We start from the raw sequence: 26,574 nt of genomic DNA on the forward strand, positions 1-26,574 counted from the left end.
AGGAGAAATCTCGTCTTGCAGCGCCGCATACACCGACTTGCGTGTAATCTGACAGCAGCGCAATGCTTCTGTCAGAATGCACATCAGTGCTGCAGCTAGTCGATCGGTTGGTCCACCTGGAAGGTAAAAAAAGAAAAAAAAAAAAAAAAAAAAGAAAAAAAAAAAAACAGGCCGCAACGCAATAATTTTATTAACTTTGGAACAGAATATATAAACTTTAACTTTTTTAACTGAACATTAACCTTTTTGCTTACTGGTGTTTTTTTTTTTTTTTTTTTTTTTTTTTTTTTTACCTTTATAGAACAAACCTCTCCTTCCCCATGGGTCAATGTGCAAAGCGCAAATCGCCCAAAGATGTGGCGAAGTGCGTTATGCACTTTGTCCCAGGTGAAAGGAGACGTTTGCAGCAGCTGTGTGAGTGAATGGGCCCTAATAGCCCTGTGTGCCTGTCCTGGTGAGATGATCCCTATGCTAATAGTGTACCTGTGAGTGGTACTTCCGGAAACACTCTCTAAAGCATAGGGCAGGGTGGTCAGGACAGTCAGGACAGAAATAGCGGGTGTCACGCCTTATTCCACTCTTGCTACAGACACGACATCTTTTTCGGGGTGACTGTTGGGTTGAGGTACCAGGAACGACATTGGGGAAATGTCGCTCGTGTAGACGGCTAACTACACTGGTGGATGGGGCCACCGAACCTCCTGGGTACAGGAGGTTCTCGATGATCTCTTCCTGAAATTTGAGGAAGGATCCAGTTCTCCCAGCCTTACTGTAGAGAACAAAACTATTATACAGAGCCAATTGAATTAAATATACAGACACCTTCTTATACCAGCGTCTGGTTCTGCGGGAAACTAAATACGGAGACAACATCTGGTCATTGAAGTCCACCCCTCCCATGAGCAAATTATAGTCGTGGACTGAGAGGGGCTTTTCAATGACACGGGTTGCTCGCTCAATTTGTATTGTCGTGTCTGCGTGAATGGAGGAGAGCATGTAAACGTCACGCTTGTCTCTCCATTTCACCGCGAGCAGTTCTTCGTTACACAGTGCAGCCCTCTGCCCCCTTGCAAGACGGGTGGTAACGAGCCGTTGGGGGAAGCCCGCGCGACTAGTTCGCGCGGTACCACAGACGCCAATCCGTTCTAGAAACAAATGCCTAAAGGGCCACACTTGTGTAAAAATTGTCCACATAAAGATGGTACCCCTTGCCGAATAAGGGTGACACCAAGTCCCAAACTGTCTTCCCACTGCTCCCCAGGTAGTCAGGGCAACCGACCGGCTCCAGGGTCTGATCTTTTCCCTCATAGATCCGAAATTTGTGGGTATAGCCTGTGGCCCTTTCACAGAGCTTATACAATTTGACCCCATACCGGGCGCGCTTGCTTGGGATGTATTGTTTGAAGCCAAGGCGCCCGGTAAAATGTATCAGGGACTCGTCTACGCAGATGTTTTGCTCTGGGGTATACAAATCTGCAAATTTCAGGTTGAAATGGTCTATGAGAGGCCGCATTTTGTGGAGCCGGTCAAAAGCAGGGTGGCCTCTGGGACGGGAGGCGGTGTTGTCGCTAAAGTGCAGGAAACGCAGGATGGCCTCAAAACGTGCCCTGGACATGGCAGCAGAGAACATGGGCATGTGATGAATTGGGTTCGTGGACCAATATGACCGCAATTCATGCTTTTTAGTTAGACCCATGTTGAGGAGGAGGCCCAGAAAAGTTTTAATTTCGGAAACTTGGACTGGTTTCCACCGGAAAGGCTGGGCATAAAAGCTTCCCGGGTTAGCGGTTATAAATTGTGTGGCATACCTGTTTGTTTCGGCCACAACTATGTCTAAGAGCTCCGCAGTCAAGAACAGCTCAAAAAATCCCAGGGCCGAACCGATCTGAGCTGTCTCAACCCGAACTCCAGACTGGGCAGTGAAAGGGAAAACTACAGGTGCGGCTGAAGTTGGGGACTGCCAATCAGGGTTTGCCAGCACCTCGGGGATTCTAGGGGCTCTACGGGCACGTCTTTGCGGTGGCTGCGACGGGGTCACTACTGCACGTGCCACCGTACCAGCTTCAACTGCCCTTCTGGTGCTCGCTACTTCACCAGGTTGTACGGCAGTGCTGGTACTAGGTCCAGGGAGGGTTGGGCTGCTGGTGTATGCCTCACCACGTAATCCGACAGCACCAGCCCCACTCTGCTGCTCTTGAAGCGGATCCTGCGCAACCTGTGGTCTAGCGACACGGGGCCGGGTATGCCTGGTGCTATCAGGGACCTCAGCCTCCTCGTCCGAGCTTTGGGTCAGAGAGCCACTGCTTTCTACAGGTTCGTATTCTGACCCGCTGGATTCATCAGATGAGGGTTCCCATTCCTCATCCGACTGGGTCAGAAGCCTGTAGGCCTCTTCAGAAGAATACCCCCTGTTTGACATTTTGGGCAACTAAATTTAGGGGTATTCCCTGAGACTACCCAAGAAAAAAAAGCAAGCCTGTCTTACAAAGGGGAGGCTAGCAAAGTACCGGAGGCCGCTGCGGTTGATAAAAAATATCAAAACTGATTTTATTATCGCCGCAGTGCGTGTAAAGTGATTGTGCAGTGATCAAAAAAAAAAATTTTTTTTGTCACTGCGGTGGGGCGGGCCTGATCGGGCAAACACTGCGTTTTGGGTGGAGGGCGAAATAAAGTGACACTAATACAATTATAGATCTGACCGTGATCAGTTTTGATCACTTCCAGATACTATAAAAGTACAAATGCTGATTAGCGATACGCTAATCAGCGAATAACAGACTGCGGTGCGGTGGGCTGGGCGCTAACCGATCCCTAAACTACCTAACCAAGGGGCCTAAACTATCCCTAAAACCTAACGGTCAATACCAGTGAAAAAAAAAGTGACAGTTTACACTGATCACTTTTTTCCTTTCACTAGTGATTGACAAATGGGTGATCAAAGGGTTAATTGGGGTTCAGGGGGGTGATCAGGGGCTAAGAGTGTAGTGTTGGTGTGCTCACTGTGTAGCCTGCTCCTCTGCTGGATCCAACCGACGAAAAGAACCAGCAGAGGAGCAGGCAGCCATATAACAGATCATATTTACAAATATGATCTGCTATCTGGCACTCTGATTGGATTTTTTAAAAATCATCAGCTTGCCAGCCACGATCATTGGCTGGCAAGCTGATGACGAAATAGTCCTCGACGAAATGCCGGCCCGAACTGCGCATGCGCGGGCCGGCATAGCGCGTCATCTCGCGAGATGACGCGTATATGCGTGACTGTGCGCAGCGCTGCCGCCTCCGGACCGCACATCTGCGTTAGGCGGTCTGGAGGCGGTTAAATGTTAGAGGTTGAGTGATGTGTCTGGTCACATAACCCTCCATCAGCTGCCATTTTATGGACAGAACCTCTGTATGGACAGTGCAAAAGATTTGTCCAACAAGGGGGCATGGCGTATGAAATATAGCAAATGGCACAGAATATCAGAATATCAAGAAAACTATATTAGCAAGGGCCATATAGTCATCTTACAGTAGCCAGAATGGGGTCAACCCCTTTAAAGGGGGTTCTCCGGGAGTGTTTTTAAATGGCCGCCAGCAACCTGTCCTAGAATTTGAGCAGGACTGGTTGCCTTCAATTGCAGAGCTACCTAGGTCGAGTGAGGGGATGGGGCCTCACTACACTGCTGCACAATAGATGATGTGATGCTGCCTATGATATGCCATCATGACTGTAGTATATGCAAGGGCCAGAGCGTAATGTGTAGTGAGGTTCCACCCCCTCAGGCAGCTCTGCAAGTGGAGGCAACCAGTCCTGCTCACATTCTAGGCCAGGTTGATGGTGGCCATTTTAAATAATTCCCGGAGAACCCCTTTAAATGATCAAATTTGTATATTATCCAAATGAGCATCTTGCTGCAGTCCTCTATCTCTCAAAGTGTCCCTGTACTTTCAGAATGCTTTTGATATGTCCTAGCAACATATCAAAGATTTGGTGGGGATCTGAGTGCCGAGATGCCCATCGATCCCTATAACAATTGCTGGCATAGCCCCGTCTCTCCTTACTGCAGGGGGTGGAATTTATCATAAGGAGAATATTTGAGCCAAATTTATCAGACGATGCATGTTTTTTAAATCTGAAATTCCTATTTTGCAACTTTTTGAAGACAATTCTGGAATGCAGTGCTTGATAAATTCCCCGCCCCCAACCACACATGCCTCATCTCATTATGTCTCCTGCAGAGAGTTGAGAGAGCTCTTTGTGTCCGTGCTTCTATGCCCTTGTTCTAGCGATCGGTGGAGGTCTAAGCACTCAGACCCCCACAGATCAAAACAGGTCGCTAGGACATATCAAAAGTTTTTTTTTTCAAAGTACAGGGGCACTTTAAAAGGGGCGTTCCAGCAAGAAGCATTTATCACCTATGCCTTAGATAAATGCTAGGCCGGTGGTAATCAGAGTGGTCCACCTCTTTATGGTGGAACTAGATTTCACAGCTTACATCTTTCTTTGCAAATATCTTCCAGTTCTGAGAGATTCCTGGGCCGTCTTTTTTTACGTCTATCCACAAATTTTCAATGATGTTCAGATCAGGTGCTACTAGGTACTAACCATGCAGGGTGCCCAAACTTTCAAAACAGGAAAAGGCCCCAAAGTAAAAAAAAATAAAAGTAAGAGATGAAAGTAAAGAATTTTTTTGCTTAAAATACAAAAGGGAATGTAGCATCTTTAACTTTATGCCTTTTGGAGATAAATCATTTAATTTTTAACTATTCACAGTAACAGTAATTATGACCAGGGGTGACCAAACTTTAGCATGCCACTGTATTTGCATTGTGTAAAATACAGCTAGTGTCCACACCTCCTGCTTGAGGGCAACAACCAACTGAATAGCAATATATCAGAGTACAGCATAGCACTGAAAAAATATTACTGGAGGCCAAAATCAAATTACACTTGGGTAAAAAAGGCTAAAATAGCTTTCCTGATTTTTTTTTTTATAAAAAATAAATTAAATTAAAAAATATTTGAGCAAAATGTATTTCATGCGAGTATTACGTTACTGGATTTTACCGCAGAACAATAACAGGAAGGCATAAAATTAAGGCAAATTGCACTGAAATTTAATTTGAGACTTCAGAGTTGTTTGCTTTGTCAGGAAAACCTAATATATGACCCGTAGTTATAAAACTCATCCAGGCTGGCTGCAATACATAGTGCGGTCACTCTGGAAGCCGAGTCACAGAAAAGATATATCAGCAGAACGTACGGTGACGAGGTAATAGGTGTAATCCAAGCGGCAACCTGCTGCCATCTGCTCAATATCATTTTTATGTTGTGCGTGGTCCTTTTTTGATTTGTTAAGGCAGATTGGCTAATGTTTCAATGCAGACACATAATTCACATTCTTTCAGGCACAGGGTGCCAATGTAGAATTGAACTGACGACTGCAGTCAATTAATGGAAAACTCACTTCTCCCTTCTACATGGAAATGATTCTAATGTCTGCTCAGTTTTTAGTAGTGCCTCAAACGGGTATGGATTCAAAAACATTTCTCAGGGAGGCATTTAAACCAGGTTATATGATAGGATGTGATTTTTAGCCATTTTATTTTCTCTTACTCAACATATTTTGTTTAAAAAAAAAAAAAAAAGGTAATGGGCATTGGAGAGTTATTATATAAGACAATTCAGATAAGCTCATATCAGTTAAGCAAGAGACCATCTGTAGAGTGGCCGTTTCAGCCAACCAGTAATGCAGAGCATCAGAGGTCGCACTACACCTTTTTCTGGCAGAGCAAGGCCACTTTCAGACGAGAGAGTGTCACGCTCCAGACTCTCAGATTAGCACCTGGCCTGAACTTCCAGCACTGCCGGGGTCGCATAGCATTATATTGATTTATGATGCTATGTAACCCTTAGGCCCCTTTCACACGGGCGAGTTTTCCGTGCGGGTGCGATCCGTGCGGCGAACGTATGGCACCCGCACTAAATCCTGACCCATTCATTTCTATGGGGCTGTGCACATGAGCGATGTTTTTAACGCATCACTTGTGCGTTCAGTTGAAATCGCAGCATGCTCTATATTTTCCGATTTTGACGTGACGCAGGCCCCATAGAAATGAATGGGGTGTGTGAAAATCGGATGGCATCCGCAAGCAAGTACGGATGCCGTGCGATTTGCACGCATGGTTGCTAGGAGACCATCGGGATGGAGACCCGATCATTATTATTTTCCCTTATAACATGGTTATAAAGGGAAAATAATAGCATTCTGAATACAGAATTCATAGTAAACCAGCGCTAGAGGGGTTAAAAAAAAATAAAAAAAATTTAACTCACCTTAGTCCACTTGCTCGCGAAGCCCGGCATCTCCTTGTGTCTCCGCTGCTGATGAACAGGACCTGGGGTGAGCTACTCCATTAAATAGAGCTTAAGGACCTTCGATGACGTCACTCCGGTCATCACATGATCTTTTACCATGGTGAATCACCATGGTAAAAGATCATGTGACGTACCATGTGATGACCGGAGTGACGTCATCGAAGGTCCTTAACCTGTATTTAATGGAGCAGCTCACCCCAGGTCCTGTTCATCAGCAGCGGAGACACAAGGAGATGCCAGCTTCGCGAGCAAGTGGACTAAGGTGAGTTAAATTTTTTTTTATTTTTTTTTAACCCCTCTAGCGCTGGTTTACTATGCATTCTGTATTCAGAATGCTATTATTTTCCCTTATAACCATGTTATAAGGGAAAATAATACAATCTTCAGAACATCAATCCCAAGCCCGAACTTCTATGAAGAAGTTCGGGTTTGGGTACCAAACATGCGCGATTTTTCTCACGCGAGTGCAACGCATGACAATGTTTTGCACTTGCGCAGAAAAAATCGCGCATTTTCCCGCAACGCACCCGGCTCTTATCCGGGCAAAAAAAATGACGCCCGTGTGAAAGAGGCCTTACAGTTCATAATGCTGTCAATGTTATCCAATACATTCCAGACCTCTAAGAGACATGTTCAATTTTTTTTGCTGGACGAACATGCGGGCAGCACATGGTGCACTGTCCAAATTTTGGGCGTCCCCATTGAAATGAATGAGTCAATATCCAATCCTTAAAAAAAATGCAGATCATATGTGAATAGAAAAATACGATCATGTGCATGAGGGCCTTGTTTCCTAAACTGCTTTTCTAGAAGTTGGAAAAACAACTTATAAAATGTACCTGATGTCATCAATATGGTCATTGGGGCTTGTCCAAGGCTGAGCTGAGTCACTGAATACAACAGGAGCGGAGGCACTTCATCGGCGTCTGGAAATCAGACATGTGCAGTGAGCGATTGAAGCTAAGGTGTACAAACCTCCGCTCACTGCGCAGCGCATGTCTGATTCCTGGCCGCTGAAGAAGAGCCTCTGCTCCTGCAGGAGATTTGGCACTGATACGTAAGATGTGGCCAAGAGACGGGCCTTATTCAGTGACTCGGCTCCGCCACAGACATGCCCCAGTGACTCCACTAAGACCATACAGATGACGTCAGGTACATTTTGTAAGTAGTTTTAACTCTAATACAATGATTATGAACTTACAAGAAAACCTGCTGCCCAGAAACTGTGATTTAGGTGAACACATCAGTGATGCTTTCACTCAATCATCTGCAGCATTTATCAGGAACGAGTGTTCCCAGGAACGCTCCTTCCTAATTCCCCCGATTAAAAGCCCATGTAAAGGGGCTTTAATTTGTGCAGCAAGGAATTCTTGTGGAGTAGAAGAGCCAAAAATAACCTTCCCCATTCTTGCACAACTCCTTTAAAAGGAAACGGTCACCCGTTTTATGGTGTCCTAAGGGCAATATAAACTGGAGACAGATACCCTTACCAAGACGCTGGGTCACTTACTTGAACTGACCCAGTCTTTTGTTAAAATCTGTTACGGAACAGCAACCAACATGCTGCCACTAAGGCTACATGCACACGACCATATACGTTTTGTGCTCCGCAAATTGCGGATACGCAAAAAAATAAAAAATAAACGGATGACATCCGTATGCCATCCGTTTTTTGTTTTTTTTGCGGATCCATTGTAACAATGCCTAAAACGGACAAGAAAAGGACATGTTCTATTTTTTTTGCGGGGCTACGGAACGGACATACTGATGCGGACAGCACACGGTGTACTGTCTGCATTTTGTGCGGACCCATTGAATTTAAGGAGTCTGCATCCTATCCGCAAAAAAACAAAACGGAACGGACACGGAAACAAACAACGTTCTGGTGCATGTATTCTACTGCAATCAGCGACCGTATGGTGTGGCGTGCAGAAAATGAGGACTCCCCAGCACATGCTGTTTATTGAACAGCTCCAGCATTGAAAGGGTGTGTAGAAGAAAGCTTTCACCGTTATGCAATAACTTACATGATTTCAGCGCCAGTCCGAACTGATCTCGCATTACATCTGTACACCTCGGAAGAACATGATCACTGGTTTCAGATAAGCTGTTTTTCACATTTTCTAGAACTCTCATTTCTCTGTGCCCACGCTTTTCCTTAAAATGGAAAGAAAACAAACAAACATGTATATACTATTTATTATATCCTGTAACACTGCATTTCAATATACTAACACACTAAAGATGATCACATTTTGGTTTGGCTTCCACAATTCTGTATCAAAGGAGGGCACCTGTCAGCAGATTTGTACCTATGAGCTGACCCGTTGCACGTGCGCTTGGCAGCTGAAAGCATCTGCTTGATTGACAGGATCAGGCATGATCACATTTAGAATGCCTGGCCCTGTCAATCAAAGTGGAGAGGGCGTGGCAGTTGCAGAGAGAGCAGAGCCTCTAGGTGTAATGACAACGCCCCCATTGCTCCTAGAGGCTACTTTGCATATAGTAAAACATCATCTTTCTCAGTAATGCGGGCACATATGAACATGGGGCCAATCTGGGCAAGCCAAGCAGACTGGACTTCATACGTTTCACAATGAATGACACATTAATGTGTCACTGAGCTTTCAAAAAAAACAAAACAAAGAAAACATTTGACATGTCAGTGACAAAGGTTTTGATCTGTGGGGGTCTGTGCACAGAGACCCCCACCAATTGATGGAATGAGGAGAGAGGCGTTCCCATAGCAGGTTCTCTCTCCTTGCTGCAAAAGACAGGTTCAATAGAAGCCGAGGGGGCCCATCTCAATTCACTCTCTCTTCATTCTAGCAATCAGTAGGGGTCTCAGCATTCAGACTTCACTGATCAAAACCTTTAATATGTCACTGACATATCAAATTTTTTTTGGGGGAAAGCTCAGTGAACCTTTAAAAGGGATTGTCTCCATTCTCCGTAAAATATCAATGTGAGAAAACTGGAACGTGCGCTGCAACATCCAATCCCCCCCCCCCTTTTTTTCCTCGTTATACGATTTAATTTCGGTATTATTCTATTGCTATTATGTATATATATATATTTTTTCTATGTTCTGTAATACAAGAGGAAAAACAAGCTGTCTTATAATGTATAAGATGTCACTCTTGCTCTCAATGATTTTTGTAAAGAGATTTACAATACTTCTGTACTTATGAGACCAATATGAACAATAAAAATTGTTTGAATCTAAAGAGCCAGAACAGAAAGCAGAATACATTGAGTGCCCTCATAAAATGATATTGAGAAAGTCATCCATCCATTATTATTTTGCAAAAATTCGATTCACATATGGGCTGTTAATATGTGATTAAAGGATTATTGATAGTAAAAAAATAATAAATAAAAAAATAAAAATAAATAAATAAAAGGGATTGTCTCACATCAGCAAATCACATTTATCATGTAGAGAAAGCTAATCCAAGGCACTTACTAATGTATTGTGATTATCCATATTGCTTCCTTTGCTGGCTAGATTCATTTTTCCATCACATTATACACTGCTCGCATCCAGGTGTTCCAACCACCCTGCAATCCAGCAGCGGTGGCCGTGCTTGGACATTATAGGACTGGGACCATAGGAGAGCACACAGGCTGACGCTTTTTCCTATAATGTGCAAACACGGCCACTGATGCTAGATTAAAGGGTGGTCATAACCTCTGGATACAAGCAGTGTATAATGTGATGGAAAAATGAATCCAGCCAGCAAAAGAGGCAACATGGATAATCGCAATACATTAGTAAGTGCCTTGTATTAACTTTCTCTACATAATAAATGTCACTCTCCTTTAATGTCACTCTCCTGTAGGGTGTAAGGCCAGTACGCCCCTGCATGTAGATACCATAGCATTGCAGAGGGAAGCCACTGAAAATCTGAGCTAAGCTGACATTGTGTCTAGTCAGTATTTATTAACTCATGTACAGATTTCACATATATTGGCAGTAAAGACACAGAAATACTAAACACCACTGACTTACAGAAATTCTGCATCCCCCACTTTACCCCTAACCCCCCCCCCCCGAAATGCCTGGTTATCTTGATCCATAACCTATCACAAACATCTGGGCACGCTGTGAGTAAAGGTGAGACATCAGCGCAGATTCATAAAAAGATTGATCTCACACCCCGGAGTCCAGCACATAGAAGATGAGTTCTGCAGGCCTGGAAAATGGTTCAAAAGAATTTCCACTACAAAGAATATGAGACTTTTAATAAACCCTTAGTGGAATGAAACACAGACCCAGCGGAGCACTGGAAGATATTAGCTCACGACTGCACCTCACACAAACCGCTCAAAGGACATCTGTTTGGAACATGTGTTTGTCGCGTCTGCTCGCCGTGACCCGCCTTTCTGAGGTGAAGAACATTAAAAGCCACATACAGAAAGAGCTATGCTAACAAGATAATAGGAGTATAGTAAATCTGTCAGCGGCACATTAATAGTAATTGTCTGCTTCCACCTGGTGGTGTCACTGGGTCGATGCATCTTCAGTGAGCTTACAATTAGAAGCTCATTGCATGTCCTCCACACCGGGGTACGCAACCTCGGTACTCCACGTGTTGTGAAACTACAACTCCCAGCATGCATACTTGCTTTTCTCTTCTAGAAAGAAATGGAGCATGCTGGGAAATGTAGTTTCACAACAGCTGGAGTGTCGAAGGTTGCCGATTAGTGATGATCGAGCATGCTCGGCCGAACACCTGTTCGGTGCCGGTACTCGGTCGAGTACCGCATGTGCTCGAGCGCAATGCTCGAGTCTCTTCCCAGCACGTTTCTTGGCTGCTATGCAGCCAATATAAGTGCAGGTAAGTACTGCCCTCACTGTAATGCCAGTAGCCATGTTGTCTACTGGCATTACAGTGATTGGCTGGACGGAACGCGTCATCGGGTGCTATATAGCACCCGATGACGCATGATCGGCTCATTCGTAGTCAGGGAGAGCTGAGCATAGGAAGGGACAGAGAGTGTAGGGAGTGTAATTGAATATTTTTTTTTTTTTTTGTACAAAAACATTTCATAGACCCAAAAGTCCTTGTAAGGACTATTGTGTGTAACAGCAGCAATATGTTTGTAGTGCAACCTGCGTTAAATTGCTCAGCGCTAGGGAGAGCTGTGCATAGGAAGGGACAGACAGTGTAGGGGGTGTAATAGGAAGATTTTTATACAAAAAACTTTTCATAAACCCAAGAGTCCTTTTAAGCACTATTGTGTGTGACAGCAGCAATATATGGTATATATTTTAGCTCATACTGCGCTAAATACCGTGTAATAGGCCGTTGCGGAAATTATCCCCACATCTGTTTAAAGTGCGCGCATCCCTAAAATATTTGTGACATCCAGTGTACCTTTATCCGTAGACACTGCGAACAGTGACATTACCTGTGGTACCTGTCCTGCATAACATTTCCTAATCACAAATACATTTGTAAATTTTTGGGTGCATACACTTCCAAATCCTAGGCTACTGTACGTGTGACATACTTTCAGGGAAGGCGAGCAGTAAAGGACGGGGAAGTGGCCGTGATGCTGATGGTGCAGGCAGAGGCGGGGCCCTGGGTGCGGATAAACTGTGCCTGCTGCCAGAGCACAAGAAAAACAATCATTCACAATACCTAGCTTCATGTCCCAGTTTGCAGGGCGCCGCAGGACAGCACTCGAAGTCAGACCAGTGCGACCAGGTGGTCGGTTGGATTGCAGCAGATAATGCTTCCAGTCGGTTAAGCACCACCCTGTTTTCCACCAAGTCCAGTCTCAGTAGCCAAGAGTCTGGTCAACACAATCCTCACCCTGATCCTCCTTCCTCCCACCATGTACAATCTGGCCAAACAAGTGATCCCACACTCGGATATTCCGAGGACCTCTTTTCATCGCAATTACTTAATTTGGCCCTCTCGCCAAGCATGCTTGAAGAGGGACATGAGATCTTGTGCCCCGATTTCCCAACCTCTTGAACAGTGATGGTCAGTCCGCAGTGTTCGCCAGCGAACACATGCGGGCTGCCATCTTTAGTAAGGTAGACTCACCCGTCCGACGATGCACAGGAAAGCCCTTACCTCTGCCTGTGTCGGGAGCCGATCTGAAATCAAACGCATTCACCAGGAGCAGGCAGTTCCGAGAACAGCCGCTGGGGGTCTTCATCGGGCTGTTCTCGGAACTGCCTGCTCCCGGTGACTGCATTTGATTTCAGACCGGCTCCCGGAACAGGCACAGGTAAGGGCTTACCTGTATATCGCCGGACGGGTGAGTCTACCTTACTAAAGATGGCAGCCCGCAAGTGTTCGCTGGCGAACACTGCAAACTGACCATCACTGCTCTTGAACATCCACAGTCACAAGAACATGACGGTGGGGAACAGCAAATTTGTGTCTAATGAGGTGGATGATGATGAGACACAGTTGCCAATGACTCAACCGCAATGACTCAAGATGTTGATGAAGAGGATGAGACACAGTTGTCAATCACTGAGGTAGTGGATAGGTCAACAAATCAGGAGCATGAGCACAGTGAGGAAGTGGAAGAGGGGGTGGTGGACAATGAAGTCACTGACCCAACCTGGGAAGGTGGGAAGCTGAGCGAGCACAGCAGTACAGAGGGGGAGGGATCTGCAGCACTGCAACAGGCTGGAAGAGGCAGTGGGGTGCCAAAAGGGAGAAGGCGGGCCACACCAAACAGGCCCGCAACTGTCCCACAGAGCACCCCTTGCGGAAATCTTCCTTGCCAAGGGGTAGATGTTCCGCAGTATGGCGCTTTTTTGAGGAAAGTGCGGACGACAAAAGAATAGTAGTTTGCAACCTACGAAAATGAGCTGGGGTGTGAACACTAGCAACCTCACCACCACCAGCATGATCCGCCACATGGCATCCAAGCACCGTAATAAGTGGGACGAACGCCTGGGTCCACAATCTGTGTCTGCGGGTCACACCACTGCCTCCTCTTCCCCTATGTTACGTGCTGGCCAATCCCCTGTCAAAGGTGCAGGCCCGGATGCCTCCCGCCCTGCACCTGAAGCTTTGCAAGCACCATCAGCGACTACATCCACTTCAGTGTCCCAGTGCAGCGTCCAAATGTCCTTACCCCAGGGCCTTTGAACGCAAGCAAAAATACCCAGCCACCCACCCACAGGCCATAGCACTAAATGCGCAGCTTTTCAAATTACCGGCCCTGGGAATGTTGCCATTTAGGCTTGTGGACACTGAGGCCTTCCACAGCCTGGGGTCGGCAGCAGTCCCGCGTTACGCAGTCCCCAGCCACTATTTTACAAGATGTGCTGTGCCCGCCTTACACCAACATGTGTCCCGTAACATCACGCGTGCCCTGACCAACGCAGTTACTGGGAAGATCCACTTAACCACGGACACATGGACAAGTGCATTCAGCTAGGGACGCTACATTTCCCTGACGGCACACTGGGTGAATGTTGTGGAGGCCGGGAGCGAGTCATACCCTGGGATGCCACAGGTGCTACCGACGCCAAGGATTGCGGGCACTACGTCAGCAACAGGCTGAAGCTGATATGCTTAGGGGACAAGGAGCACACCGCCACAGAGCTGTGGCAGGAGATAAGAGATCAGACTGAGCTGTGGCTCTCGCCACTCAACCTACAACCAGAAATGGTTGTGTCTGATAATGACCATAACTTGGTGGCCGCTTTGGAATTCGGCAAGCTCAGACACATCCCATGCCTAGCCCACGTCTTCAACCTTGTGGTTCAGCGGTTTCTCAAAACCTACCCCAATTTTCCTGAGCTACTGGTGAAGGTGCGCTGCGTGTGTGCACTTTTTCTGCAAGTCATCAACAACTTCAGCCGGTCAACGCTGCAGCAGTGCTTGAAATTGCCAGCTCACCGGTTGTTGTGCGACATGAGCACCCGCGGGAACTCGACGTTCCACATGTTGGCCAGGCTTTGTGAGCAGCAGAGGGCAGTAGTGGAATACCAGCTGCAACATGGTCGTCGCCTTTCCAGTCAGCTTCCGCTATTCACAAGCGAGGAGTGGGTAAGGATGTCTGACCTCTGTGAGGTTTTAAGAAACTTTGAGGAATCAATACAGATGGTGAGCGGCGATAACGCTATTATCAGCGTAAACATCCCACTTCTGTGTCTACTCAAACGCTCGCTGCTCACAATTAAGAACAACGCTTTGCATGTGGAAGAGGTGGAAATGGGGGAAGACATTACACAGTGTGATAGCCAGACCACCCTCAGTTCGTCTTCTCAGCACAAATTGGACGATGAAGAGGAGGAGGAGGAGACGGTTGCCTCCGCTACAGAGTTAGTACTCATGGACGTTTAATTCCATCTGTTCAGCGTGGGTGGCCAGAAGAGGAGGAAGAGGATGAGGAGATTGAGAGTGATTCTCCTGATGATGGCAGCAAAGTCTTGCCTGTTGGTACTCTGGCACACATGTCTGACTTCATGTTACGCTGCCTTTCCTGCGAGCCGTGCGTTATACGCATTTTAGACAACACGGATTACTGGTTGTTTACCCTTCTCGACCCCCGCTGCAAAGAGAACTTCTCATCTCTCCTTCCTCTGGTGGAGATCCTTGTTGAACAATTGCTCCAAAACTTTCCATCTGACAAAGCTGGCGGCAGAGTCCGTAGTTCCTTGGCCAACCGAGGAGGGGAGACAAGGGGAACACACAACAGTTCCAACAGAGGCAGGGCAACACTCTCCAAAGCCTGGGACAGTTTCATGACACCCTGCCAACACCCTCACCCTGATGCACGGCCTAGTGTCACAAGGAGAGAAAAATTGTGGAAGATAGTGAAGGAGTACATAGCAGAACATGGCAACGTCCTCAATGATCCCTCAGTGCCTTACAACTACTGGGTGTCCAAGCTGGACACATGGCACGAACTGGCGCTCTACGCCTTGGAGGTGCTGACCTGCCCTGCCGCCATCGTTTTGTCTGAGTGGGTATTTAGTGCTGCTGGTGGCATTATAACATAAGCGTATCCGCCTGTCAACTGAAAATGCTGACAGGTTGACTCTTATAAAAATGGCCTGGATTGACCATGCCTTCTCAACTCCACCAGGAGGAAAGCTGATGAACATAAAGGCACTTTAAATGTGTTTTTTATAATGTACTGAATACATTCCCATGCACCCCTTCCAAAACAAGGCTATATATATATATATATATATATATATATATACACACACACACACATACATACATATACACACACACACACAGTATATATATAATGTTTTACAGGGTCAGCTCACCTGAAGGCCCTCGCATATAATGTTTTACAGGGTCAGCTCACCATCAGGCTTTCACCTAATTATACGTAATAGGTAATTTGCGAGCATGCTGCCTTGCTTGGATGTGGTAGCCATAGCCGTTTCTCAGGCTCCCTCTCCGGAATCAAACCATGATTCCCCCGTTACCCATGGTCTACATGGTTTGGGCTGAAAATAACATCGAAAGTTGATAGGGCAGACATCCGAATGGACTGTCGCCGTCATGGGGACATGCGATCGGCCCCAGGTTATCTAGAGTCACCAAAGCGGCAGCAGGCCCACGCACATAATGTTTTAGATTGTCAGATCAGCAGGCCCCTGCTCCCAATGTTTTTGAGGGTCACCAGCAGGACATCAATCATAATTTTTCAAAGCTGTGTATGATGCCCTCCTTTATGTGTAACAAAGGGTGTATTGTAGTGCCGGTTCCTTGCAATTTTTGGCAGCCCTTTCACTTAGGGTACTTTCACATTTGCTGCAGAGGATTTCGGCAGGCAGTTCCGTCGCTGGAACTGCCTGCCGGATCCGTCGAAACGTATGCAAACTGATGGCATTTGTCAGACGGATCAGGATCCTAATCCATCTAACAAATGCATTGAAATGCCGGATCCGTCTCTCCAGTGTCATCCAGAAAAACGGATCCAGCATTTATGTTTTTAACATTTTTTGCGGTCTGAGTATGCAAAGACCGCAATGCTGGATCCGTTTTGCCGGAACACTCGGGGCCGGATCCGCATCATTCCAGCAAGTGTTCCGGAATTTTGGACGGAGATAAAACTGCAGCATGCAGCATTCTCCATTCAGAATGCATTAGGATAAAACTGATCAGTTCTTTTCCGGTATTGAGGCCCTAGGACGGAACTCAGTACCGGATCAGAATAACGCTAGTGTGAAAGTCCCCTTAGTGCATAGGCTTTATGAGTGTAGGAGTCCCACTACATGAACAATTGTGCCACAATGTGAATAAGGCCCAATTTTTCCTCTAAAATCAATTTTATCTTCGGTTTGGTGCGTTATTATTGTCAGTCTGTAAAAGTGGCGTACTACATCGTTCCCAACAGCGACCTGGGATTCCAAGATGCATCCAGACATCCTCCCCATGCTGTTCCCGAAGCATTTCGGTGGTGTTTTCATTAATTTCTGACCTTTTCCTATGAACCAGGCACCCTCCCCTCTTCAGAGCAGGGGGTGCCTGGTTTAATGCTCGGGTTCTCCCATTGACTTCCATTATACTCAGGTGCTCAGTAGAGCACCCGAGCATCCCGATGTGTTCGGCCCGAGCACCAGAGCACCATGGTGCTTGATCAAGACTAGTGCCGATTCCTGCTCTACACAGTGGTTGTGTCATGCTTTTCACAGACCTAGGGCTCATTAAGATGACCGTATATTTGTGTCCACATCCGTTCTGCAATTTTGCGGAAGGGATGCGGAAACCTTCATTTCAATGGGGCAGCAAAAGATGCCGACAGTGTGCTGTCCGCATCCATATTTCTGTTCTGTGGCCTCTCAAAAAAGATAGAACATGTCCTATTCTTGTCCATTTTTGCAGACAAGAATAGGCATTTCTATCATAGGGCTGGCTGTTCCGCAAAATGCGTTTTTGTGTACAAGACCCATGTGCCACTCACATGATAAACTATTGGACGAATAGACACGTACAGACTAGCTATCAGCAGCCTCGCCTCAGAATAGTTAAAGGGACTGTCCCATTAGGGAAATCCCTATTATACGTCCTATTAGATGACAGGAAAAAAGGAAAAAGCCCTTGCCTCTCTGGTGACAGGATCGTGGGAGTGCACATAGGGTGGCGTCTTTTCCTATAGTGTGTAAGCACGGCCACCGTTGCTGGATTACATGGTGGTCATAACCCCTGGAAACAGGCAGTGTATAATGTGATGGAAAAATGAATGAAGCCAGCAAAGGAGGCAATATGGAGAATCACAATACATTAGTAAGTGCCTTGTGTTAACATTTCTCTACATTTGGTAAAGTGAGACCACTCCTTTAATGCCTTCATAGTAAAGGCCCCCCAGCAAACCAGTATTTTTAGACAGCGGTTAGTATTTCTTAACACTGCTTACCCATCTATGTCGTTTTATGTGTTTAAATCAACTTTTGCCAAAAGTGGTCTTTCGTGCCCCAAGATGCTTGACATCTGGCCCAAACAACTGGGAACAATGGATTGACACTGTGTAATAATAGTGTGGAATGAGTGAGAGCTGGCTGGCGGTATAGGAGTGGGTGGTATATGTTTAAAAAAAACTGAGAGCTTCAGAAATTTGTGGCTCATCCTTACTAGGGGGCCAAGTTGATCATTGTTCCAATTTTAGGATAAGCACTGCCCAAGCTAATACACGCTGCATCTTTAGAGGTTATTCCCCTTCGTAGTGTACATCTTCAAACATCTGGTGCATGGAAGAGCTGGGCAGCACAGGCAACATGGACCAGGGGTATTACTAATGCATTTCAGACCTTCTATGCTCCTTATCATAGCGGCAAGAGCAATGATGATGCCCCCATTGCACCAAGGCCTCATCTGCAGATTAAGAAAAAGTATAGCTCGGGAACGGAGCCTGAGATCAACAAAAGAAAAACAGCGTTTTAATCAGGTGAACCACAGCTATGTGTCTATACAAACTGTTTGATAGGGAGGTCGCTGCTGACAGATTCCCTTTAAATACAATAATGAATATAACACGGCTCAATCTCAAGTACAAAGGCCGCCCAGTGTAACCACACACTCTTCCACAGGAGAGGAGACACGATGTGCCAGTCGTTGCTTTATCTGATACAGTCACATAATGGGAGGCCTATGAACCTGCACCATTTTTTACCTGACACAGCTCAGACATACAGTATTGCTAATGGGGCGACACACTGTCTGAGTCCGACTATAAAATCAACAGAGACAATATATCTATTTGGCAAGTCTAATTCTAATTTTTTTTTCCTGCCCCGGAGACAGAATTAAATCACTTTAACTGCATACAGACCAGTAATTCACAGGTTTCTAGATTTCACACTAAACACTACATTTTGCGACGTTTATTGTTTAGCAAGTTTTCAGATGCTGTAAGGGAGCTGGATTCAATCCTACTTTTGTGTAATTGCTGTAAGTAAAGCTAAACCATTTCTCTGGGAAGAAAAATGATTATAGATAAAGCACCACAGAAGTGTCACCCAAAAAAGATGGTCCTAGAGGTAAGGCAAGCGTTGTAGGCAGCAGAACATTACACAGCGTACATACGTTTGCTTGAATGCAAGCATTGTTCTGAATGTGGATCCACATCTGGCTGGGGGGCTATTCCTAAGGACGTTATCTATGACGCCCCCTGGACTTCACCCTTTAACACCTATACATGGATCTGGACTCTGCAGTAGGGGAACCACCAGGCCGCAACCGAGCAGTGTCTGTTCAAATGACTGCTGATCCACAGAGGTCAAGAAACAATGGTGCAGAGCACCAATAGATCAGGCAAAACCATAGTCAGAATCAGGCTGACGTCAGGGCAGAAAGAGTTCATGCAATCCGATAAACAGTCCAAGATCAGGACGGGCAGCTCACGGTCAAAATGGAGGGCTTAAATTCAGAAAACAAGCAGAAGTCGGTACACAAGCAAGCAAATGTAGAAACAGCACACCTTTGCAGGACACTAGTGAACTAGAACCTATTGCTCAGGTACCTTCCAACAGGGTAAGGTGCCTTAAGTACCACAAAGTAACCAGCTATTGGCTGGGGAAGATCAATGTGAAGGTGCACTGGCCCTTCAAGAACCAGAGAAAGTGCATGCACACCCTTATAGGCAGAGAGAAGCAGGCTGTGGCCTGCAAAAGAGCTGAACAGCGCTGCTCTGGCAACCAAAGGGGAAAAGCACCGAGGAACAAGGGAGTAGGTGAGCAGAGTGGCACGGGCCACTGCTATAACAGCTGTCCTCTTGGGACAGAGAAAAATCACTGGAGAAGATACATTGGAAGATCCCTTAAATTTCAGAATAGCGGATACTGTTTTTTTAGCATTTAACTTAAAATTAAATGTATTGCCGATAGATATGTTTATCGCTATATGGCGGATGTCTGAGGTCAGAATATGTCAGCCTCTCCTGGGACAACTTAACATGTGTACAGAACAGTTTTCTCCATCTTGGCTGTCCTGTGCATATTACTCACCATAGGATTTATTTTCAGTATATAAACCTTTCCCCGGTTCTCAGTGGACTCGATCATCATACTACATACATCAAGTCAATGGGATCATCAAAATTTAGTGCAGAGAAAGAGGTAATCTTCCGTTTTTAAGGATACTCTGTATCAGACAATGCCTGCCTGTGCTGCCCACAGAAACAGTGACAGTCACAATGTGCATGTCTTGTATGGGTGGAGTACCGCAGAGAATGGGCTTTAGGTAAGGAACATGTGGTAACGTATTGCCTGCAAGCTTGCTGCAGAGTATGAGGAAGTCACAGCAGTGAAGGAGAATGGGCAACATTGCTCCATTATGTCTTAATAAGCCCCTGCGCTGGCTGTGGATCTGACGAAGTTACAGTATCTAGAGGCGCTGGCCTCCACATAGCTTTGGCGCATCTACTGGCGGTCTAAATATAAAACAGCTTCCTAGCTGACCATTTAGACCATTTTCTACGCCTAAAACAAACCGATGAATGAGACGGGCCTGCCGGCCTATCCCCTTCCCCGATCACTTTTTTTTAGACCCGACGTGAGCGGGAAAAGTCGCAGATTGTGGCGCAAATTACCTTGCGACACAATCTGCACCAGAAATATGCCTAATATAGATACATTTCTGGATAATAAATGACCCCCATTGTGCTCTAAATCCAGTGCTGCAGACTGCTGCCCTTTTATGTAATAATCTCTTCTTATTTAGGCTTTGTTCACAGTTGTCATGGGAATCCAGCAGGTTATATATAAAAAATAAATAAAAAAAAGCAGCACGCACCAGTATTTGTCCAGCCGAAACCTGGCATTTATATTGGAAACCGCCAGATCCTATTATAGTCAATGAGGATCCACGGCTGTGTCCAGAGATGCTAGATACGGCGAGCTCCACTAGCCTGATCCTTTTTCAGATCAGCCTACCGGATTACCAACGGAACTGTAAACCAAGCCTAAGGGTCCATTCACACGTCCATAGGCGTTTTGTGGTCCGCAAGTTGCGGATCCACAAAACACGGACACCAGCAATGTGCGTTCCGCAATTTGCGGACCACACATCGCTGGCACTATAATAGAAAATGCCTTTTCTTGTCCGCAATTGCTAAATATTCTGCAGTTGAATATATGGCGCCTCCTGGTGTCCTAACGATTCCATCTCAGAATGTCCACCTAATGTGTCCAGCAGCTGGCCTGCACAACAACAAGAATCTCATAGCCAAATGCATATTGAAGCAGAGGAACTGAGAAACTGGCCATGTGTGGCCATCAGAACTGAACACCTAGGTACCAAATCTGAGACAAAAAAAAAGAAAAGGCAACCAGGGGGAGCCATAGAAGGGTACACCACCGTGGTTGTACCCTTAACGGCATTCATCAGTGACTGTGCCACTGTTAAGATGGTTTTTACTGGTGGCTTGATCAATAAAGGTTAACGCCACATGAAGAGACATTTACAATAGGCACTGCTGCCCTGCAAGCAAGAATTCTAACAATGTAAGTGACTATTAGATCCTCATAGCATCACATGAGCATTCCTCAGTAATTTGAAAGTTGTGCCGCATAAGACTCTACTAACCAGGGTGGATAAAAATCTATGATTTTTAAAAAATAAAATAAAATAAAAGATCAGATTTTTTTGATTTAAATCAGATTTTTTTGATTTAAATCAGATTTTTTTGATTTAAATCAGATTTTTTTAATATAAAATGCTTTTTGAGGAAAATATATTACCATCCAAAGGTTATTTCATTATGAAATAAAGATAACTTTTTTAATTATGTAGAAAAAGGCTGTATATGTTTAATTTTTTGTTAAATTCCATTAATCCATTCACACTGTCATGCTCTTCCAGAGGTTTTTGTAAGATTACTGGGTAGTTTCTCTGCCTACAAGATATCATCACAGATGCTTGGTTTAATTTTGGAGTTCTCAAAACTGAATTTATAACATGAAAAGAGTTGAGAAAAAGATCTTAATCCTAACTTCTACAAACCTATAAATACAGAATCAACCCCTTCAGTGCTAAGTTTAAAGTTCAGTGAATAGAATACAAACAATATTTTTCTGATTGTTTGGAGTGGAATAGATCTGCACAAGAAGAAAGTGAAACTAAGTGTAAGGAGGAAAAGGCAAGCAGACAAGGAGTACTACAAAATGAAAGTGAAACGTTCTGAGCACAGTACTGCACAGCCACAGACAGACAAGTCTTTGGATCTTTTTGTGTGTATGACCTGAGGTTTATCACATTATTTCCTTGGAGGAAAAAAACTATAATGGCAGCAGGCCGTAAAAGAGACCCAGTTTGGCAATATTTTAATGAAGTTCCTTTACCTATCGGTAAGGCAGGCATGCGTGCAAAATGCAAACACTGCAACAAAGAAATGCAAGACCTGGTGGTCCGAATGAGGCAACATCATGAGATGTGCTGTGATGAAGATGACCAAAGAAACACATTTTTCTCCTTCCTAAGTACAACAGAAAAATTGTCCAAATATGAATCTTTATGTAAAAAACTATGATTTAAATCAAGCCTTACTGACTAGTGATTTAAATCAAATCCACCCTGCTACTAACACTCTTATAACCAAGATGCATTGCTGGTTCGGTTGCAGACCTCATTCATTTATAAAAGGGGTGAGCCATGTTAACCGCCTCCGGACCGCCTAACGCAGATGTGCGGTCCGGAGGCGGCAGCCCTGCGCACAGTGACGCATATACGCGTCATCTCGCGAGGGCCGAGATTTCCTGTGAACGTGCGCACACAGGCGCGCGCGCTCACAGGAACAGAAGGTAAGCGAGTGGATCTCCAGCCTGCCAGCGGCGATCGCTCGCTGGCAGGCTGGAGATGTGATTTTCTTAACCCCTAACAGGTATATTAGACGCTGTTTTGATAACAGCGTCTAATATACCTGCTACCTGGTCCTCTGGTGGTCCCTTTTGTTTGGATCGACCACCAGAGGACTCAGGTAGCTCAGTAAAGTAGCACCAAACACCACACTACACTAAACCTCCCCCCCCCCCCGTCACTTTTTAACCCCTTATGAACCCATGATCACCCATGATCACCCCATATAAACTCCCTGATCACCCCCCTGTCATTGATCACCCCCCTGTCAGGCTCCGTTCAGACGTCCGTATGATTTTTACGGATCCACGGATACATGGATCGGATCCGCAAAAAAAAAAGGGGAAGTCTGAATGGAGCCTTACAGGGGGGTGATCAATGACAGGCGGGTGATCACCCATATACACTCCCTGATCACCCCCTGTCATTGATCACCCCCCTGTCATTGATCACCCCCCTGTAAGGCTCCATTCCGACGTCCGCATGTGTTTTGCGGATCCGATCCATGTATCCGTAAAAATCATTCGGACGTCTGAATGGAGACTTACAGGGGGGTGATCAATGACAGGCGGGTGATCACCCATATACACTCCCTGATCACCCCCTGTCATTGATCACCCCCCTGTCATTGATCACCCCCCTGTAAGGCTCCATTCAGACGTCCGCATGTGTTTTGCGGATCCGATCCATGTATCCATGTATCCGTAAAAATCATTCGGACGTCTGAATGGAGACTTACAGGGGGGTGATCAATGACAGGGGGGTGATCACCCATATACACTCCCTGATCACCCCCTGTCATTGATCACCCCCCTGTCATTGATCACCCCCCTGTAAGGCTCCATTCAGACGTCCGCATGTGTTTTGCGGATCCGATCCATGTATCCATGTATCCGTAAAAATCATTCGGACGTCTGAATGGAGACTTACAGGGGGTGATCAATGACAGGGGGGTGATCACCCATATACACTCCCTAATCACCCCCTGTCATTGATCACCCCCCTGTAAGGCTCCATTCAGACGTCCGTATGATTTTTACGGATCCATGGATCGGATCCGCAAAACACATGCGGACGTCTGAATGGAGCCTTACAGGGGGGTGATCAATGACAGAAGCGTGATCACCCATATACACTCCCTGATCGCCCCCCTGTCAGGCTCCATTCAGACGTCCGCATGTGTTTTGCGGATCCAATCCATGTATCCATGGATCCGTAAAAATCATACGGACGTCTGAATGGAGCCTTACAGGGGGGTGATCAATGACAGGGGGGTGATCACCATATACACTCCCTGATCACCCCCTGTCATTGATCACCCCCCTGTAAGGCTCCATTCAGACGTCCGCATGTGTTTTGCGGATCCGATCCATGTATCCATGTATCCGTAAAAATCATACGGACGTCTGAATGGAGCCTTACAGGGGGGGTGATCACCATATACACTCCCTGATCACCCCCTGTCATTGATCACCCCCCTGTAAGGCTCCATTCAGACGTCCGCATGTGTTTTGCGGATCCGATCCATGTATCCATGGATCCGTAAAAATCATACGGACGTCTGAATGGAGCCTTATAGGGGGGTGATCAATGACAGGGGGTGATCACCATATACACTCCCTGATCACCCCCTGTCATTGATCACCCCCCTGTAAGGCTCCATTCAGACGTCCGCATGTGTTTTGCGGATCCGATCCATGTATCCATGGATCCGTAAAAATCATACGGACGTCTGAATGGAGCCTTACCAGGGGGGTGATCAATGACAGGGGGGTGATCAGGGAGTCTATATGGGTGATCACCCCCCTGTCATTGATCACCCCCCCCTGTAAGGCTCCATTCAGACATTTTTTTGGCCCAAGTTAGCGGGAAAAATGGTATTACTTACCGGTAATTTTATTTTACGGAGCCCATGACAGCACCACCAGAGAGAGGAGGATCCGCCCCCCGAGACAGGAAACCTGCAGAATAAAAAGGACGGACACTCTCCTCCCCTTCAGTGAGTTTTTCAAGTACCGGAGGAAGGCCGCCAATATATATTAGACATGTAAATGAACATTTTTTTTATTTATTTTTTATATATATCACCCGTGCAAAAAAAGGACACATAGGGAGGGAAAGCCATGGTGCTGTCATGGGCTCCGTAAAATAAAATTACCGGTAAGTAATACCATTTTTTCCTATCGCCCATGACAGCACCACCAGAGACTTACCAGAGGAGCTCTAAGGGTGGGATGTAGAAAGAAGGACCCCCTCACCAAAGGAAGTATCCCCCGAAAGGTTCAAGTCCAACCTATAGTGTTTAAAGAAGGTAGAGGGTGAAGACCAAGTGGCAGCCTTGCAAATTCTCTCAATTGGAACCGCAGACCTCTCTGCCCAAGATGCCGCCACTGCTCTCGTTGAGTGAGCCCTTAAGCCAACAGGAGGGGACAGACCAGAGGAAAGATAGGATAAGGAAATAGCAGCAACAATCCATCGGGCGATGGACTTTTTAGAGGCTGCCGAACCCTTATTCACTCCCTGATATTGCAGAAACAGTGAAGAAGACTTCCGCCAGGTAGATGTGGCCGATAGATATGCTAAGAGAGCTCTTCTGACATCAAGACAATGGAGAGACTCTTCCTCCCTAGTAGAAGGATTCTGGAAAAGAGTAGGAAGAACGATCTCCTGAGAGCGGTGAAATCTAGAGACTACTTTCGGGAGAAAAGCCGGGTCAGGGCGAATGATAACTTTGTCATCTAGAATCAGAGTATACGGAGGATTTATGGAGATGGCCTGAATTTCACTAATCCTGCGGGCGGAAGTTAAGGCTATTAACAGGGCCAATTTTAAGGTCAGAAATTTGATAGAGGAGGACTCAATAGGCTCAAAGGGGGGTACTACCTCTAAACTCCACGGAGGAGGCTTAGGTACTGACACAAGGGAGGCTCTATCCACGGCCCTAAAAAACCTGGAAACCCACGGATTCCCAGCTAGGTTTAGATTGAACAAGGCAGACAGGGCAGAGACCTGAACTCTTAGAGTGCTGGCTGCTAGGCCCAGCTCTAACCCCTTCTGGAGAAACTCCAGGATAGTCTGTACCGGGGCTACCGCCGGGAGGTTCCCTAACTGGATCTGAGCGAAGCCAAGAAACTTATGCCAAATCCTGCTATAAATTCCAACCGTGACCTCTTTTTTACTTTTTAACAGGGTAGAGACTAGGGCGTCAGAAAACCCTTCCTTGTTCAGCAACCACCTCTCAAATTCTAGGCCGTTAAGTGTAGGTTCTCTACGGTCGGATGTAACACCGGCCCCTGGCTTAGAAGCCCCTTGACTGAAGGGAGAACCCAAGGATCGGACACTGACATGGTTCCGAGTCCCGTGAACCAGTCTCTCCTGGGCCAAAAGGGGGCTATCAGGATAACCCTGGCCTTTTCTTCCCGAATCTTCCTCAGAACCCGGGGAATGAGGGGAAAGGGGGGTAAGGCGTAAGCTAGCTGAAAATTCCACTTTTGGGACAGAGCATCCATCCCACAAGGGGACCCCGACCGGTCTAGAGAAAAGAACTTGGGAACTTTTTTGTTCGAATGGGTAGCAAACAAGTCGATTTCCGGAAGACCCCAAAGATGTACAATCTTCTGGAAGACTACCGGGTCCAAAGACCACTCCCCCTGAGACAGGGTATGACGGCTCAGGAAATCGGCTTGTTTGTTCTCCACTCCCTTTATGTGAACGGCTGAGATCGAGGGACATGTTCTCTCTGCTAACTGCAGAATAGGGAAGGCTTCTTTCATGAGGGTTTTGCATCTTGTTCCTCCCTGCCTGTTTAAATAGGACACTACTGTCCTGTTGTCTGACAAAACTCTCAAATTCCTTCCTTTTATCTCTGGAAGTGAACTCTTCATAGCTAAGCCCACTTCAGTTCCTTTAGAT

At 46.1% G+C, this 26,574-nt stretch overlaps 1 protein-coding gene across 1 annotated transcript in view; it reads right to left on the bottom strand.

Moving 5' to 3' along the window:
* Window positions 1-26,574, bottom strand: part of BLOC1S5 (biogenesis of lysosomal organelles complex 1 subunit 5) — a 64,944-nt gene that overhangs the window by 18,418 nt on the left and 19,952 nt on the right. Inside the window, exon 3 of the mRNA XM_044294279.1 lies at window positions 8,392-8,521. Within this exon, the coding sequence (XP_044150214.1) occupies window positions 8,392-8,521 (130 nt within the window). The remainder of the gene's footprint in view (window positions 1-8,391; window positions 8,522-26,574) is intronic.

Source organism: Bufo gargarizans, chromosome 5 (assembly GCF_014858855.1).
Source record: "Bufo gargarizans isolate SCDJY-AF-19 chromosome 5, ASM1485885v1, whole genome shotgun sequence".
Lineage (NCBI taxonomy): Eukaryota > Metazoa > Chordata > Amphibia > Anura > Bufonidae > Bufo > Bufo gargarizans.